The 19,289-nt window shown below is 44.0% G+C and overlaps 1 protein-coding gene across 5 annotated transcripts in view; it reads right to left on the reverse strand.

Moving 5' to 3' along the window:
* kcnma1a (potassium large conductance calcium-activated channel, subfamily M, alpha member 1a) overlaps positions 1-19,289 on the reverse strand; it is a 779,423-nt gene that overhangs the window by 195,606 nt on the left and 564,528 nt on the right. For all 5 annotated transcript variants that reach the window (XM_078530812.1, XM_078530811.1, XM_078530810.1 and 2 more), the window contains exons 13-14: positions 16,000-16,069; positions 4,187-4,342 (exon numbers count right to left, since the gene is read on the reverse strand). In XM_078530812.1, the coding sequence (XP_078386938.1) occupies positions 4,187-4,342; positions 16,000-16,069 (226 nt within the window). The remainder of the gene's footprint in view (positions 1-4,186; positions 4,343-15,999; positions 16,070-19,289) is intronic.

A 19,289-nucleotide genomic window follows, 5' to 3' on the forward strand; every position in this document is an offset into this window, starting at 1 on the left:
TACTCTGAGATTATGCCCTCTGGTCCTAGACTCCCCCACAAGGGAAACAACCTCTCAGCATCTACCCTGTCAAACCCCCCAAGAATCTTATATGTTTCAATAAGGTCGCCTCTCGTTCTTCCAAACTCCAATGAGTACAGGCCCAACCTACTCAATCTCCCCTCGTAAGAAAATCCCTCCATACCTGGGATCAACCTAGTGAACCTTCTCTGGGCTGCCTCCAACGCCAGTATATCTTTCCTTAGATAAGGGGACCAAAATTGTTCACAGTATTCTAGGTGTGGTCTAATTAGTGCCTTGTATAGTTTTAGCAAGATTTCCCTATTTTTATACTCCATTCCATTTGAAATAAAGGCCAATATTCCTTTTGCTTTCCCTATTACCTGCTGAACTTGTATGTTAGCTTTTTGGGATTCATGCACAAGGACTCCCAAATCCCTCTGGGCTGCAGCTTTCTGCAGTCTTTCTCCATTTAAATAATATTCAGCTCTATTCTTCCTACCAGAGTGCATAACCTCACATTTTCCCACATTATATTCCATCTGCCAAGTTTTTGCCCACTCACTTAACCTGTCTATATCCCTCTGTAGACTCCTTGTCATCCTCACCACTTGCCTTCCCACCTATTTTTGTGTCATCTGCAAACTTGGCGATAGTACATTCATTTCCCTCATTTGGTTTTGGGTGTGATTTAACTGATGTAGTTACATTATTGCCCAATCCAGATCTTCAATGAATTTCACAGAATTGCATCAAATTTACTGCATAGAAACAGGACACTCAGCCTAACTGGTCTGTCCCAGTATTTATGCACCACACGAGCCTCTTCCCATTTCATCTAATTCAATCAATATATCCTTCTATTCCAATCTCCTTCATGTACTTATCCATTTTCCCTTTAAATACATCTAATGCTCCTGCAATGAGCTAGTGTTTGACCACAGTGCATGGCACTATCGGGAGAGAAAGCACCAAAGCGAAGCATATGCACAGCAAGGATACTGAAAATATGCCATTGTGTTTAAGGGACTGGAGTGGGTGCTGTCCTGGTAAATCTGCATTTTATTAAGCACATGCACCATAAAGATGCATCCCTCAACAGGAATACAGTAATAAATCTCCTTAAAGGCATCTCAATCTTTTGTCCCTGACAAATATAGACATTGTTGAAATTTGCTCATTACTGGACCATACCAGACTGAACTTCTTAATGACTCCTCCCACAATGGAACAAGCACAAAGGCATGCCAGATTGATTCCAACAAGGCTTTGCAGATTGAAGCACATGCTACCATGTGATACTGTCCACTAGAATACCTTTTCTGTGCAACTGCCAACATAGATGTCAAGCATGATATCAAAATCCTTTAAAACCAGACAAGCTTATATTTATATTGAGCCTTTCATGACTCAGGTCTGAAAATGCTTCACTGTCAACGAGTTATTCTGAAGTGCAGGCAGCTGACTTACAGACAGCAAGGCCTCACAAATTGTGAGCCAACCGACTATTTTGGTGGTTATTGGTTGAAGAATAAACGTTGGCCAGGACACCAGGAGAATACCCCTGCTCTTCTTTGAATAGTGCCACAGGACCTTTCACATCCGCCTGAACAGGCAGACAGAGCCTCAGTTCAACAATCTCATCCAAATGCCAGCAGCAATGCAACACACCTTCAGTGCTGCACTGATGTGTCACACCGCATTATGGAACAAGTTCAGCTCTGATGGGCTGCAAAATGGACAGTAGCAAATTGTCCACCCTTTATACACCCCACCGTATTTTCATTGCTACTGGCTTCAAGATAATTAGACTGCATTTCAAATTAATTCTTTTGCAGTGAAGCATTTTCAGACTTCCCAAGGTCATGGACTCAATATAAATGGAGGCCTGTCCGTTCTTTCTTAAAAGGGTTTTATTTTTAGGCTTGGCATCCATGATAGTCATTGGGATGGTTGAAAGGGAATCCTGGAGGACAGATCACATGGTGGCATGTGCTTCAATCTGCAAAGCCTCAACTGAATCAGTCTGGCATGCCTGTGTGCTTGCTGGCAGACAGTTGGCTACCACCCATTTTCTGCTCCCAGTGAAGTTGCATTTTACCCCTATGCTTCTCAATTTTATAATCCTTCAATACAGTACATGGAGAGTTATTTACCTTTGTGCTGCAAAACGCTCATTGTTAATGATACAATCAGTTTCTAGTCACAACTTTTCAGTGCCAGGCTTTGCAGAAGGCAACACATCACTTTTAGGGGGGCTCATGGGCAGATCTCTACCTACCAGACCAGTTGAAAGGCAGGGGTGGCTTTTCAAGGGCTGCAGGGCTAGGGCTTGCTTGCGGAAGTAGGGGAAGTGGCCTCAGGCTAGGGAAGAAGGCTGCAAGGTGGGGGCTGTAATGGGGAAGGGGGGTATCCCAGGATGTGTATGGGGGTTCATGTTGATCTGTGCAAGAGGCCGCAAGATGGTGAGGACTGAGGAGACAGTCTCCAGAGGAGATGAGGTGAGATGGAGATGTGAGGGTGTGTGAGAGAGAGTGAGTAGTGATGTATTTTAAGCTGGCAGTGAGTGAGATGCCAGTGAATGTGTGATGGGCTTTTGAGTGTGAGAGTTTAGAGTGATGAGATGGTTACTTACCCTGGCGGCATGGGTGAGATCATTCATCCGTTTTCTGCACTGGATGGCTGACCACTTCCTTGTAGTGTTGGCCCTGACCAGCTCTGCCACTGCTTCCCAAGCCGGAGTGGTGAGACGGGCCTCCGGAGGCTAGAGTTGGGGTAGAGGACGTTATGGCGAGCCTCCACAGCGTCCAGAAGGCATCCCAGGAACGCATCACTGAACCGGGGGTCTGCACTCTTAGTTTTTGGGGCAATGTCTTCACCAAAGCAATCCTGGGCTGCAAGCAATGAGAACTGTGTGCGCAACTGCCGTTTAAATATGGCACCCGGCGTGAGGAAGTGGGCAAATCGGAAGTCGCCCGTCAGCGAGACAGTGTGTTTCCTGTGGCTGCATAATTAATGAGGTGGAAAGGGGATGATACGCCGCGAAAACCCGTCATTGCAGCCAGCAGGTAAAGCGTCTTTTTTCTCACCCGCTCCTGCACTTAGTACAAATCTTGGACGATTCCACCCTCTGTTTCAAGGCTGTCATCATGAGCGCTGAGAAAATTTTCACAGACAGAAAGACAGGCTTGCATCAGTACAGTGCCTTTCACAAACTCAGGATGTCCCAAACACTTTACAGCCAATGAAGTACTGTTGAAGAGTAGTCACAGTGTCATGTAGGAACCACGGCAGCCAATTTGTGCACAGCTAGCTCCCACAATCAGCAATATGATAATGAGCAAATAATCTGTTTTAGTGCTGTTTATCAAAGAATAAATGTTGGCTAGGATTTCGGGGATAACTCTCCTGCTCCTCTTTGAAATAATTTACGTCCACCTCAGAGAGCAGACCGAGCCTCAGTTTAATGTCTCAGATGGCACCTCCAACTGTGCAGCATTCCCTCAGTACTGCACTGAAGTGTTGGATTAGATTTTTGTGCTCAAGTCTCTGGAGCGGGAACTGAACCCACAACCTTCTGACTCAGCAGCAGATACAACCTGTTATCTTGTGCCTTTGGCAAAAGTGGATACTACCTTGCATCTTCAATCACCTATGCACCACAGGTTTGTAACTGGTGCAGGGAAATCAGCGAGATGGCCGCATTGCAGATCTGCAGGAAAAGAAGCATAGAAAATAGCCCCTTCTGGGTGCTACGCATTTCAATGGAAACCATAGAGAGATCAATCAGAGATGAGCACAGGGTCTCCTGACAGTTTGACTCTTGTTATTGTGCAGCTTGTGATCTACAAACACATCTGGTTTTCGCCCCTTAACTGCTTATTATTCTATACGCTTAACAGCAAACTTTCTTTAAACACTGCACCAAATATATAACTCGTGAACTGTTCATCTTAACTAAATTAAAGCCCAAGAAAACAACATCAGATTCACACTTCATTTGGATTACTATAGCACTGGCACACATTAAAAGCTGTGGTATGTGAAGGGCACCTGCTGTTAGAAAAAAAAACATGGTAACATCTTCCATCTTTTGCTTTTTCCTTCGAGATATATTCTTTATTCAAAAGAATGACAAGTTGGATGAATGTTTTGTCAGGCTTAATATGAAGAGACAGTACTATACCTTGATAAACGACCTCATGGAGAAGAGGTTGGCCAGCATTGTGGAGAGGCCTGGAGCCAGGCAGCTTTGAGCTATAAAACCCAGCTTCAGTTCAGCTAGGCAGATTGCATCATCCCCTTCCCTCCAATTCCAGCTGGGTATGTTCAGCAGATGGGCCTGATAGCAGAGGAAAGCAGAAATAAAAGAGAAGTTACAAATTCAATTCCACTCGGTCTGCTCCCAAAAAAACATCTTGAAAAATGCACAGTGCTTCATGAGATGTTACAACAAACTGTCTCCTTTATTTTCCCTGGGAACCCCCCACAATAAAGTGGCACCAGAGCGGCATGCAGCAAACACACTGTACTTCAATCTGCATTCACATCTGTTGCCCATTCAGAGCGAGCTCCCCAGGGCCGCTCATACCTTTCCAATATCACTGGTTAAACATTTTGTTTTATTTTTATATTGTTCATACAAGAGTGCCAGTGTAGCATTTCTGTTCTGTAATGAACTACAAAACTACAAGCAGCTGCAGCCCTTCCATGGCATGCTCAGAAGGTAGACTGGATATAAAGCAGCTCCCTTGCTCACCCTGTGCCTGGGCTGTCAGTGCTGCATTTTGCTGCCTGACATTTTACAGGTTTATGAACCCTAGATTTTAAGAGATGTACTTTATGGTCATTTTTAATATATAACATGCAAAAAAAAAATGACAACAACCTTCCAAAGCAAAGAACAGAGCTGGTGAAATCAAATTTCAGCTAAAATCAAATTCACCGATTCATTTTGGGTTTAAGATGTAGGGGAGCCTGTTTGTTTATTTTTCAACCCCTGATTTCTGAGCAACTTCCTTCCCTGTTCTTCAGGGGGCAAAAAAGATTATCTGTAAGTAGGGAATCATGAATGTGTTAACAAAGAACAGATTTACATTCTCATCATCGCGTACCCCCCTGGAGACCACTAGGATAGAATATCTCACTGAATTGGCCCTTCTTCACTCAGACAGCAAACGTCAGTAGGTAATTTATCCACGTTGGTCAAACAAAATTCTGTCATCACCCGACATCCACTTTCTATTGAGGGCACATGGTTGAGGAGGTGGATGGGGAGGAGGGGGTCACTGGATGGTCACCAGGAGTCGGAAGCCTGACTAATTTTTCTCCCCTTTATTGTTTTAGGAATTGCAATTCCCTGAGTGTTGCTTTAGCTAAGTTCAGTTGACCCAGCACAGGGGAAGACAAACTTGGAGCCTCCTGTGCGATTACCTACTAATAAAGTGCTCAGCTCCACAAATCCCTTTGAGGCAGGATGCGCAGGGTAACAAGGGCCAGGGAACAGTTTGGATGCTGTTCTGTGATCCACCAACACAGAATTTAGGAATATCGGCACATAGGACTTAGGGGCAGGGGTAGGCCATTCAGCCCTTTGAGTTGTTCCGCCATTCAATAAGATCATGGCTTATCTGGTTATGGTCTTAATTTAATTTTGCTGTCTCTTCCCATAACCCTTGACTCCCTTGTCTATCAAAAATCTGTCTAACTCTGCCTTGAATAAATTCAATAGCCGAGCCTCCACTGCTTCCTGGGGAAGGGAATTCCACATACTAATGACCCTTTGATAGAGAAAAATTCTTTATTTAATTAATTGATTTTTTAAAATTAAGAAATTAGGGGCAAGTCCCTCAAGCCCATCCCAGGTTGAGAAACCCTTTTTCCCAGATTGTTAGTGATTTCATCTCTTCTGGAGATCTTCCCTCCACAGTCTTCAACCTCATAGGCCGGAACTTTCCAGCCCCTCACGCCGGTGGGATCTTCCATTCCCACCGAGGTGAACGGAGATTTCAATGGCTCGCCAGCCCCGCTGCAGGGGACCCCGCAGTGGTGGTGGTGCTGGGGGTGGGGAGTGGGGCTGGATAGTTCACAGGATGTGGGAGGCACAGTAAGGTCAGCATTTACTGCCCATCCCTAACTTCCCTCGAGAAGTGTTTCTGTTTACAGGAGGCGACTTTGAGCAAGTTAAGAGAGGAGAAGAAAAAATAAAAAGAGGAAAAGAGCCAACAGTAAAGTGATGCACCAGGAGCTGGACAGATTGCTGTTAGTTATAGGAATGGTATCACACTGGTCAAATGTTAATAGCTTTCTCATTGTAACCTATTACCACCCAATGCAATAATCAGTGAATCCACAATATTGTTAGCTGAAGAACCAGAAATAATTTTGAAAAACATTGGGTTGTGCAAACAAGAGGCTTCTTCATTTACATTAATGTGAAATATCATCTCTGGGTATTGTGAAGGGAACAGCACTCATAGGATAAGTTAAAAGTGAAGAAAGAACGTGTATTTATATAGGGCCTTTATGATCTCAGGATGTCCCAATATGCTTTACAGGTAATTAAGTACTTATCTTTTTAAGTGTAGTCACTATTGTAATGCAGGAAATGCATCAGCTAATTTGTACACAGTAACATCCCACAAATAGCAATGAAATAATGGCCAGATCATTTGTTTCAGTGGTGTTGGTTGAAAAATAAATATTAGCAAGGACACCAGAGAAAACTCCCCTGCTCTTCTTCAAAACCATGTCATGGGATCTTTTATGTCCACTCAAGAAGCAGACAGAGCCTCAGTTTAATATCTCATCTGAAAGGTGGTACTTCCGGTAGCGCAGCACTCCCTCAGTCCTGAGCTGCAAGTGTTAGCCTAGATTTTGTGTCCAACTTTCTTTAGTGGATATTAACCATCAATCTTCTAACATATAGGCCAGAGTGTTAATGATTGAATCATGGCTGACTTATGATATTATAAGGAACATATCTTTTTATTTTTGTTGGACTGTTGTAAAGAACATATCTTTTTATTTTCTGTTGGACTATGGACTAAAATTACAATGGCCGCAGTTTGAAAGACATGTCCACTGGAATAGGATAAGAGATATATACAATGTTGCAGTCCTAGAACAGAGTGTGCCATGAAAGACAGGATGGTGCTGGTAAGGAGTCTTGGACCAAGGGAATTGTCCAGCAACAACGTTTTAATTGGCTCCTGACCAGGTGACTAGGTTTTGTGTGAGGGCAATGCAGCTGAATAGCTCCTACCCTGAAAGGAACAAGACATAAAACCTCTTTCTCCTGTGTGTGGAAGATTCCAGTGATTCCACAATAATAGCTAGCTGTTTTTTTCTCTCCTCATATCTCTATAACCTGCTCTCTCTCTCAAAACCCCTATCAAGAGGCAAAAGGGGAAAATCACCGTTAGAGACATTGAAAGGCAAGTGCTCAACCAGTGAACTAAATACTGAAAGTGCTGGAAGACCCCCTCGTGTCATAAACAAAACTAAAAGGAATTTGGAAGACAGCGAGCAAAATCAACCCATCGAATCCTGTACTCCGCAATTGGTGCTACTGAACTGTTTTATCCCACCCTTAAAATCCTTGTTTTTGTGTATCTAATGTGTCTTGTATGTGTGTGTATTGGGATTTAAGAAGGGATAGAGTTTAAGTTATAGTGTTAGAAGTTAGCAATTCATATTTCTTTCTTTTGCCGCTGGTTAAAGACAATTTGTTCAATAAACAGTTATTTACTAATTAAGTTTACAAACCTGGCGCTCATATTCTGTTAACCTAAGTTAAACAGTTAGGTAGAATTGGGGAAATCTGGTGGTTTGGTCAAATTTTTTCACATTTGTCGTGGCTCGGGGAGCAGAGGGGCTTGATATTACAGCGCATTATCCCCAGTGAGTCGTGGCAATATTTACACCACTTAAAGAACTCTACCTATCAAATCAGAGTGGCTGAGTCAGAAATCCACAGAGATGTCTGAATGGATGCTGAATGGTTGAGAACAGCTGGGTGCTTTTTAATAATTTTTTCCTTTTTAAGCTGTTATGATAATATTACTATACAAGGTCAGAAGGATAAAAATTTACAATATCTACCTTATTTTCTAACATTCAGGATGAACATGAGGTAATTGTCAATCAACATTGAACACACCACATTGCACAATAACTGGCAGCTGCAACTAAGATAGATCCCACAAGTTTCTTAGCAACCCACCCAAATGTCAGTGTTCACTGAATTACAGTGCCTCATTAAAACTCTGTCTCCCTTACAAGGAATTGCAAGTCTTCACTCTTTTTCCTTTTGAAGATCCAGCCTTGGAATCCTCTCCAAAAGTTGCTCCAGCTCCGAATGCCTAAAAGATGGCTCACCTCACAGGGTTTCAATCTTGTCTCCCAAGACGCCATTCCCCTGGATTCCCAAATCTGCACTCCAGCACCAACTCAGGAGCACAACTTCAGCTCTTCGGTCGTGCCGAGAAAAACATTACTGCTCCGAGAGGATACATTTGCCCCAACAGCCCTCAGCACGGAATCACCAACCTTCTGCTGCCTTCTCTAATCTCCAGGGCTTCTCCCAAGCCCTCACCACTTAAAGCCTGCCAACTGCAGCACTTATGCTACATGGAGCCTCTTTTCTTGCTCCTCTTCCCAGTGATTCCTACCGAGTATTCTCCTCCTTGGGTGGCTCCTTCCCACGTTCTCTCTCTTTGTCTTCCTGTCTCCTCTCCCTCTCTGGGTCTTCCTTTGGGATCTCTCCCTGACCCCTGCCTCTCCACTTCTCAGTCACCTGAACTAGTTTTTGCACTGATTTTGTTTTACACAGGCGCACTGGGCCTGTGTCCTTGGCCCGAAGAACTACAAATGCCAAGCTGTGCATGCATGGAAACTCCAGAGGGCTGTTGGGACTCGTAGTTCCCGACCTCTGTCCGATGACAAGGTAGGTCGGGATTCTTAACAAAGCCTATTGACTTCTTGCCGAGTCTGGATTTCATGGAGATTATGTGCCCTCAAATCATAACCACTCGGGTGGGATAGTGATATGTGAAGCGTGACTTTTAGACTGTGCAGAATGTCAGAACCAAGTCTGATCTGTGCATTATATAACAGCCACACCGCTCCAGCAGGTTACTGTAGAGTCAGAGGACTGGGGCACTGGCTATTTTCCTTAGCCTAACTTAAGTCACATCAAAGAGTTCAGACTGGGAATTGAATCTAGATGTAAGACACTGGGTTTATTCATTTTAAACGCCAAGGAGGACACATCTGGTGTCCTGTTGTCTTCAGAGGATTTATCTTGGATCATTCTAAAATGAACAACACGGGCTCTTCCCAAAACTAATAAGAGCATCTGATCCACTTCCACTTGGATTAAAAAGTTGGATTCTGAAAAACCACCTCTATCGACCAAGTAAGCATTATCCCATTGAGAAAAGTCATCCATCAACACCAGTGGATGATGAAGCAGGAGCGAAAGATGGTGCAGCACAGTTTAATTGCATTGAATTGCAAAACAGAAAAGGGATTTAGTAGTTATGCCTGTTATTTCTGACACAGTGAACTCTTAAATCCAGTCATGTTGTGAGGAGAAGCCATGAGCAGAGAGCAGAGGAACAGGGTTGGGTCCTTCAGCACCCTGAACCTGTTAAACCATCCAATTAGATCATGGTTTAACCACCTTAACTCTATTTAGCTGTATTAGTACGGGCATTTGAAGGAAATTAATTTCCAGGGCTAGCAGGATCAAACAGGGGAATGGGACTGACTGGAATGCTGTGCAGGGGAGCCAGCATGGACTTGATAGGCTGAATGGCCTCCTTCTGTGCCGTAAATGCCTCCGACTCTATGACTCTAACCCTTAATATGCTTGCCTAACAAAAAATCTATCAATCTTAGCTTTGGAATTTTCAATGGAACCCCCAGCCTCAACATCTAATTTTGGGAGGAGGGTGAGTTCCAGATTCCCACTACCCTTTGTGTGAAGAAATGCTTCTTGACATCACCCCTGAATGATTTACTGACCATTTTAAGCTTATGACGTGCTAGCCTCCCTCTTCCTCAGGAGTTGAGCTCCCAATCCCAGTCGTGATGAAAGGGGATGACAGGAGCAGGTTTAACTGTGCTCTCACGAGGAGAGCAGAAAATCTTCTGGGTTCCTCATAATAAACCTTTAAGCAATAGAGGAGCAATAGACCTCAGTAAAATATTGACAGGAGCAGGAGAGTCTGCTGCCCTCTCAAAGTTGGAGAGAGGAAGGGAACCTAAAAATGGAGAAGGAAATCTCCATCATGGAGTAACTGCTGTAACACGTACTCCTTCTTCAAAAAGTAGCAAGTTACCCTAAGTGAGCAAGGTTTACTCTCTGCAGTTCCAGTAGTGGCCAAAGAGGGGAGCAACTGCTACCTGAGTATTTACAACTTGTACTTCACGCGCAATGAGATTCACATAGAGGCAAGTGGAAGGGTTGAGTTTAAAATGCTAACGGAAACCAAACTGAACATCAAACTCTCCTTAAATTCCACTATGCCTCATGCTTCTTCGGGTCACATTTTAAGTGCAGCGAGAAAATATCTTGTTTTAATTTATTTTTTCTCCATCAGACTGAGGCAATCCAGTGCCAGCAAGAGAGGGAAAATATATTAAAAAAAGAGAGGAGCAGAAACATCTGCTGACAGTCTGCAGCTTGGATGCAAGTCAGGTCATGGTCAGGAAACTATATTGTTGGCAAAGACATATCATATCAAATATCTCCTTGTCTCACTGCCACATGCCATGCTGTCAGTCTTGAGGAGGAAAATGATACTAAACATACATAGAACAAGTAAGTTTCCATCAGACTATTTCATCTCTTTCTCCCTTTCTCTTCTGATTCTGCCTGGGAATCAGTAACCCAGGCAGCAGGAAACCTCCAGTATGCTCCCCCTGCACTCCCCAAAACAGTAGCATTCGCACACATCACAGTCAAGTTTTATTCCGAAGTTTTAACAATCTCAATCCCGAGCAAGGAGGCGGTTGGTTCTTTAAATATTATAATGAGGCTGCTGCCTCACATTTTTACCTGAGCTCCAGGTTTAACAAGGCATCTGAAGGGTTGCTGCATGGAAGAGGTCAGTGCTTTTATAGCTAAAAACAAAAAGCTAAAAGCTACTGCGGATGCTGAAAATCCAAAACAAAAACAGAATTACCTGGAAAAACTCAGCAGGTCTGGCAGCATCGGTGGAGAAGAAATCAGTTAACGTTTCGAGTCTTCATGACCCTGAAGACTCGAAACGTTAACTGATTTCTTCTCCACCGATGCTGCCAGACCTGCTGAGTTTTTCCAGGTAATTCTGTTTTTGTAGTGCTTTTATAGCACTGTTTGTGGGTCAAGAGGAGCTGGAGTCTGTCGTATAAGGGGATAATTCTGTGTGGTATGCTAACGAACACAGTATACATCATCACAGTAAGTGATGTAATGTCTCATGATCCTGCTCTCTCTTGTAAACCTCAGGGCAAGGAAGCCAAAGTAAGTTGTTTCTTAATAAAGTTAACGTTTTCCTTACCTCAGCAGACTGTAAAAATTCTGTTAGCACAACGAGACCAAGATTATTATATGGTGGCTACGAGTGAAAGAACAAGCATGGAAATGTCTCAGCCATTACCAAAAAGCTTCAAGCAGGTCACAGGCCCTAGTCAAGCAGAAGAATGGCTGAAATGGCGCCGAAGATTTACCAGATATCCTACTGCATTGGGCCTCGCTGTGAAGCTGAGCAATGAGCAGGTCAGTACACTATTATACACAAGGGGTGGCGCGTGCGGATGATATCCTAGTCAGGGAAGAGATCAAACACAAAAAAGCCACATATGATGACATAACAATAGCACCTGATGCCTATTTCAATCTGCGAAGAATACCACTGTTGACCGAGCTAAATTTAACAAGCATACCCAACAACAAGGGGAAAGTATTGATACATTTATCAACAATCTGTATAGACTGCAGAAAACTGTGAATATGGCAGATTAAAAGATGAAGTAATTAGGGACAAAATTGTTGCCGGAGTCTTGGATGAAGCATTGCCTGACCACTCCCAGTCGAAAGATGATTTAACCTTAATAAAGGCAATTTAATTGGGCAGGCGAGCTGAGGTCAGGAAGAAATATCAAACTGTGATTCAGGGTGACAGGGAAAATCATATCCCAAGAACAACTGACTCAGTGGAGTATGTTAAACTTGAAAACAAAGAGGTGGCCATGCAAAAGCAGGAGAGGCAGGGAGAGTGTCTATCAACTGCCTCAGCTAACTGTAATCGGTGTACGGGGGGGGTGGGGGGATAACAAAACACAGGTGCAAGTATCAGCCCGAAGAGAGACTGAATGCCAATTTTGCAGCAAGAAGGGTCACTTTCAGGCTGTGTGGTGGAGCAAGAAGCCTGTACAGAAATAGCAAAAAGAAAAACCTTCAATAGATGGCAAGATCCATTAAATAGAAGATATCAATTATATTGAGGTGCCTTTCCTTGGAGAGGTCCAGGGACCAGATGAAAGCTACTGCAGTGCGGATATCCTAGTACAGGAAAACTAGACATGCTTTAAGTTCGACTCAGGTGCAGCAGTTTTGGTTCTCATTGATGCTAAACCAGGGTTGGAGAAAAGCTTTCATCAGCAATCATGCATAAAAACTACACGGGCCAGGAGGTATAGAACTCAAGGTCATAAGACAACTGCATGCATCCTTTCAATTTAGAGGGGGGAGAATCACGAAACTTTACATGCGATCCTGAATCGGAACTATCCACTCCTAAATAGGAAAGCCTGTACCAACTTACATCTGATTTGCAGAGTAGTGGAACTGGAAAGGCGAGAAGATCAGCCTAAAAACGTCAGAGCTGAATTTCCACAGCCGTTCACAGGACTAGGAAAGCTGAAGCCAGCGTACCACACCACTCTACATCCTGAAACAAAGCCACTGTGTCCACTTACACCCAGAAAAGTTCCTCATCCACTCTTGCTAAAGGTGAAGAAGGAAATTGATTTACGTTGAAGGGGTTATTTCACCTGTTACAGAACTAACCAGCTGCTGTTGGGGGATGGTCCCAGTGCCAAAACACAATGTATCTATCAGAATTTGCGTAGATCTTACACAGCTGAATAAAACAGTTGAACGTGTATTTCATCTGTGGACGAGAGTTTAGCAAAGTCGGGAAGAGTTCAATCTTAATGAAGCTAGATGCAAATAGTTGTTTTTGGCAACTACCCCTCGAAGAAAAGTCTATGTTGTTCACAACCTTCATTACAGCTTTTTGGAAAGTTTTATTTCAACAGATTACCCTTTGTCATCACATCAGTACCAGAAATCTTCCAGAGGACAATGTCAAGTACCCTAGAAAGACTGGATGGAGTCATATGTCACATGGGTGATGTCCTGATCCATGGATCCACTCAGACAGCCCTCACCATCCTGAAAATTCAACAATACACTCAACAACAAATGCGAATTCTTGTAGCCAACTGTCAAGTTCCTTGGGCATGTTTTGGATGCATCCGGGTCAGAGCTGATCTACACAAGACAAGAGCAATCAAGAGTTCCCAACTTCTCGCAATGTGACAGACCACCAGAGATTCATGGGTATGGTAAATGAAGTTGACAAGTTCTTGCCCAACCTAGCTGTTTCAATGAGTCACTACATCAGCTGTTACAACAAGACCTGGTGATGAGAGGGAGGACAAGAGGGTTTTGAGAAAATCAAAGAGCTGGTATCACCTGATACTTTAGCTCACCATGACCCTAAGCTACCCACTATCATTGCTGCAGAGGCATCTTCTACAAAATTGGGAGCTGTGCTCTTTCTATCTATCTATATCTGAAAACACAGACCAGTTTGCTACACATCCAGTTCACTGAGAGAGACTGAACAGAGAAATGCAATGATAGAGAAAGAAGCATTAGCTGCTACATGGGCTTGTGAAAATTTCACAAATTATGTTTCCACTTCAAGATACAGACAGACCATGAACCCTTAGTGACAGCATTAAATTCTGTCTAAGGAGTTAGCAATGATTTAAGCCAAGGGTGATGAGGTTTGATGCAAAGACAGAGTACATTCCAGGAAAGCAGCAGGCTACAGCAAATGCTTTGTCCCATAACCCAGTAGCAAGGCCTCAACAACATGATGTAGTTCTTGTCAAAGAGATAGAAACCTTCACATCACCACCAACTACAAATCTACCAGCAACAACTCAGCAACTGAATGAAATCAGAGATGCACAGATATCTGATGCAGAATGTGCTCAGGTCAGAGAGTGCTGCGTCAAAGGACAGCCAGCATTCATGCCACACAATCCTGTTCTCAGACAGTACTATGAACAGACCAGACGTCCCAATATAGTTGATGGTTTACTCATCTATGATGAGAGATTGGTAATTTTAAGAGCTCTATGGTTTGATATATTGTTACGATTGCACCAGGGACATTGAATATCATAAAATGTTGAGCCAGAGCAAGATGTTCTGTTTGGTGGCCAGCTCTCTCTAAATCACTGGAAGAGATGATAGCGAATCATATTACTTGTGCTATTCATCATCAGGAGACAAGATTACTACTCCAGGTGGACATAAGTCAAGCAACTGTGGGGTCACACTTCTGAAGCAGTGATTACATCGCTGAAGGAGATATTTGCAACACATGGAATCCCAGACCTTGTAATCACAGACAATGGACCGCAGTTTGCCAATGAATACTTTAAAGAGTTCACAACATCATATGGATTTGCCCATACTACCAGTTCACCAAGATGCCCTCAAGCTAACCGTGAAGCTGAATGAGGAGTGCTTACTGTGAAGACATTGCTAAAGAAAAATTATGGCATCCAACTTGCACTAAGTTATCATTCAATTCCACTTCAAAATGATTTAGCACCATATAAACTCCTCCTGGGAAGGCGGCTGAGGGCCCAACTTCCTACTGTCCCACACATGCACGTGCCGCAAATACAAGCTGATTACTTGGACAAGGTGAGGGAGAAAGAGGATGAATATTGTTCCAGGCAGATGTGGAACTATGGCAAACATCACAAAGCAAGCAAACTACCAGACTTCAAACCAGGAGAGCCAGTTTGGATCCAAGGCCAAGCTCATTATGGACAAGTGGTTGAAAAGACATCATTTCCACAGTCCTACCTCATTCAATCCAAAAATGGTAGTGAGATGGAACAGATGTGCACCAGCTGCCCCACAGAAGCAACCTCCCCAATTGTATAATGGGGAAGGATCAGAGGCTTAGGGGAGATGTAGTATAAGGAGTTAATTCTAATTGTGTGGTCTGCTAATGGGACACAGCGTACATTATCACAGGAAGTGGTGCAATGTCTCATGCTCTCTCTGGTAGACCTCATGGCATGGAAGCCACAGTAATAATAAATTTATTAATAAAGTTAACGTTATCCTTACCTTTGCAAGCTCGAAATGTTCTGTGTTAGCACGATGGGATCAAGAATATTATAGAGTCCCTTCTCCAAGATAGCCAACCCATCGGCCCAGGATCATTGCCTACATCCCCACCTGCCCTGCCAAGATTTAGACCCGCCCCCAACAATATCTGGGAGGGCAGCGGAAGCAGGTTCACTGGCTTTTGGGAGGGAATTAGATGGGCATTTGAGGTGGAACATTTGTCAGACCTTGCGGGGAGGGGGCAGGGGCATGGAACTGATTGGATGGCTCTTTCAAGGTGCTGACATGGACATGACGGGCTGATGGCCTCTCTGTGCTGTAATGTTCTACGATTCTATAGTGACTCAACAACATGTTATTTCATTTGCTGAATGCTACTGGGAGGACCGCTATAGGTGGCACTGCCCTTTGCAAATTCAAACAGGTTTGGACTCACTGGAGTCTGTCAACATAGACTGTAAATACAGCCCCCTCTCCAACAGCAAAGTTTGTAAACTATTAGTTGGGTCAGGAGAGTAATAAAAGCATCATTGTGAATCAATACCAAAAAAAAGGATTCTGACCTTGTTATGATACTGTAACATCTGTGTTATAATTCTTATCTTTGGATTGTAATTTTTGATGGATATTACCCTGAAAAGAAAAAGGAAAATGTTCATTAGGCAGTGCCTTCTTTGTTACATTCATAGGCTAAACCTTCGAATAATCATGTCATAGACAAATAGAACACAATCCCCTCAACAGTTACAAGACAACTACAAAGTTGTGAAGAAGTTTACAAGGTAGTATTATTCAGTTTTGCATTTGTAGAATTGGGTTTGAATAAAAGTGAAAGGAATCATTCATTTTAAAAATGATTGTGCCCATTTTTGTTTCTTCAGCAACGATTTAGTAATAAGAAAATAAGAAATAGGAGCAGGAATAGGTCGTAGGACCTCTTGAGCCTGCTCAACCATTCAACAACATCATAGCTGACTGTTCCTCGACATCTCAATGGGAACCTATCCTTACCTCTGTGACTATACACACTCTGCTGGTTGTATATGGGATTACACAGCATAATTTAAAAACACACCACTCAACAAAGCAAACCTTGGCTCAAAAGAATGGGGCGAATTTCCTTGAATCTTTTCCCACTGCACTGGCACAAACTCCATTTACATATGAACACATCTGCCAAAGTTACAGAGGTAGAGTGGATGGAGCTCCAAGCAAATTCAACACTAAAAGATTTCCTGCTGTCCAGTTCATCAATAGGAGTTGAATTTCTCCGGTTTTATTTGTGCTGGTAGCCCTCCCTCAGAGCTATGGCATTATTCCTGAACTGACCAGTTATCTCCTCCCCTTCAGTCAGCTATTGCTGCCCTGTAACCATTCACAACTAGGTACAAGAGGACATCTAGGATAACCCGGGCCTCTGATATTCTGCAGGCCACGTCTCTCTACCGACAGGTAGCACACTGCTCGCTTTCATTTTAAGATATACTGCAGATACCACATCATACCTAATGTCACCCAACACTTTTCATTAGGATGCTTGAAATTATATTTATTTTCCAAAGTTGTGCCTATCTGTTACCTCTGGCTTGACAGATCCTGTAGCAAGATAGTAATTTTTCAAAACCCCCGAGTTGAAAAATAGTCTACAAAAGATTTTTGTTCAGGTGCAAGAATTAAAAACTATAAAGTCAATCTTTTCCACACTGCTTTTTAACTGGGAACTGATGGTAATGGTCCCTAGTGATGCCTTAGTCAAGACGACTCTGCACTGATATCACACGCCCGTCACTGCTGTCTGCTGGTGTCACACGCCCGTCACTGCTGTCTGCTGGTGTCACACGCCCGTCACTGCTGTCTGCTGGTGTCACACGCCCGTCACTGCTGTCTGCTGGTGCCACACGCCCGTCACTGCTGTCTGCTGGTGTCACACGCCCGTCACTGCTGTCTGCTGGTGTCACACGCCCGTCACTGCTGTCTGCTGGTGCCACACGCCCGTCACTGCTGTCTGCTGGTGCCACACGCCTGTCACTGCTGTCTGCTGGTGTCACACGCCCGTCACTGCTGTCTGCTGGTGTCACACGCCCGTCACCGCTGTCGCCTGGTGTCACACGCCCGTCACTGCTGTCGCCTGGTGTCACACGCCCGTCACTGCTGTCGCCTGGTGTCACATGCCCATCACTGCTGTCGCCTGGTGTCACACGCCCATCACTGCTGTCTGCTGGTGTCACACGCCCATCACCGCCGTCTGCTGGTGTCACACGCCCGTCACTGTTTTCTGCTGGTGTCACACGCCCGTCACTGCTGTCTGGTCTCATACGCCCGTCACTGCTGTCTGCTGGTGTCACACGCCCGTCACTGCTGTCTGGTGTCACACGCCCGTCACTGCTGTCTGTTGGTGTCACATGCCCATCACCGCTGTCTGTTGGTGTCACACGCCCGTCACTGCTGTCGCCTGGTGTCACATGCCCGTCACTGCTGTCTGGCGTCACATGCCTGTCACTGCTGTCTGCTGGTGTCACACGCCCGTCACTGCTGTCTGCTGGTGTCACACGCCCGTCACTGCTGTCGCCTGATGTCACACGCCCGTCACTGCTGTCTGCTGGTGTCACACGCCCGCCACTGCTGTCTGCTGGTGTCACACGCCCGTCACTGCTGTCGCCTGATGTCACACGCCTGTCACTGCTGTCGCCTGATGTCACACGCCCGTCACTGCTGTCTGCTGGTGTCACACAACCGAGATGAACAAATATCCAGTGTAGTTTTCAGGACAGAAACAGAAATCCTTTCTCGAATGATTCATTTATGATGAGTGCTTTGTGCACCACAACACACTTGGATCCAAACTCGAGAACACTTTGTCATTATACTCCTCAAATAAGCCCACCACAATATAGATGACATTTTAAAATGCAACAGATGAAAGCAGTTAAAAAATATATTTTTTATCAAACCAACCCCACCTTATAAGACCTCTGTTTGTGATAACATTAGACTTGAAAAGAATGTAAAAGAATGTGTAGTTCATTTGAGATAGAAACATAACTAGGATAATTTAATTTTATGGTAAAAAACAGGTGATATCAGATAGATCGCTCTTTATAAACATCTTTAGTTTTTTTTAAGTCTTTCTGCTGATGAAGGTGAAATTATGCTCAATGGTAAGCACTGTCTTGGGAGAAGCTTTAATGAAGAAAACTAATGCACTCCACCTCTGTTTCCTTCGCATCCTCTCTGCTTACTGACAATCTACTTCCTCTTTCCTCCCAATTATTGGAATGTCTCCTCCTACATGTTGAGTCTCTCGCCAGCTGCCTAATGAGCTCAGTCCACTCATTTTTTCATAAAACTACATCGAGTGTACAACCGGCCATTCAGCCAGGCTCCATGCCAATGTTTATCCTCCACGTGAGCCTCCTTGCACTTTATTCATCACCCCATCAACAGATTTTTCTAGTCTTTCCTACTTCATATGCTGATCTAGCTTCTCCTTAAATGCACCAATGTAATTTGCCTCAACTGCCCTTATGGTAGCAAGTTTCACATTCTAACCACTCTTGTGGGTGAAGAAGTTTCTCCTAAATTTCCTATGGATTTACAACAGTTGGAATGGGCTCACTGGTGGACCTTCCTTCTTGTCCTGTGCAGCTGGTTGTATCAGTTGGTTACAATCTCTGGCACTCCAGTGCCCAATGGTCTCTGGGGCTAGAAAGCTTTTGTGTTGGTTGATTTATTGACTACACAGGACAAGCAGGATTACTGGCTAGTAACAAGTTTCCAACAATAAGGCAAAGGCAATCATTTCTGATTAGGAAAACTCTGCAATCCCAATATTACCAGTAGTGGAGCTACAGTT

Source organism: Cetorhinus maximus, chromosome 27 (assembly GCF_964194155.1).
Source record: "Cetorhinus maximus chromosome 27, sCetMax3.hap1.1, whole genome shotgun sequence".
NCBI lineage: Eukaryota > Metazoa > Chordata > Chondrichthyes > Lamniformes > Cetorhinidae > Cetorhinus > Cetorhinus maximus.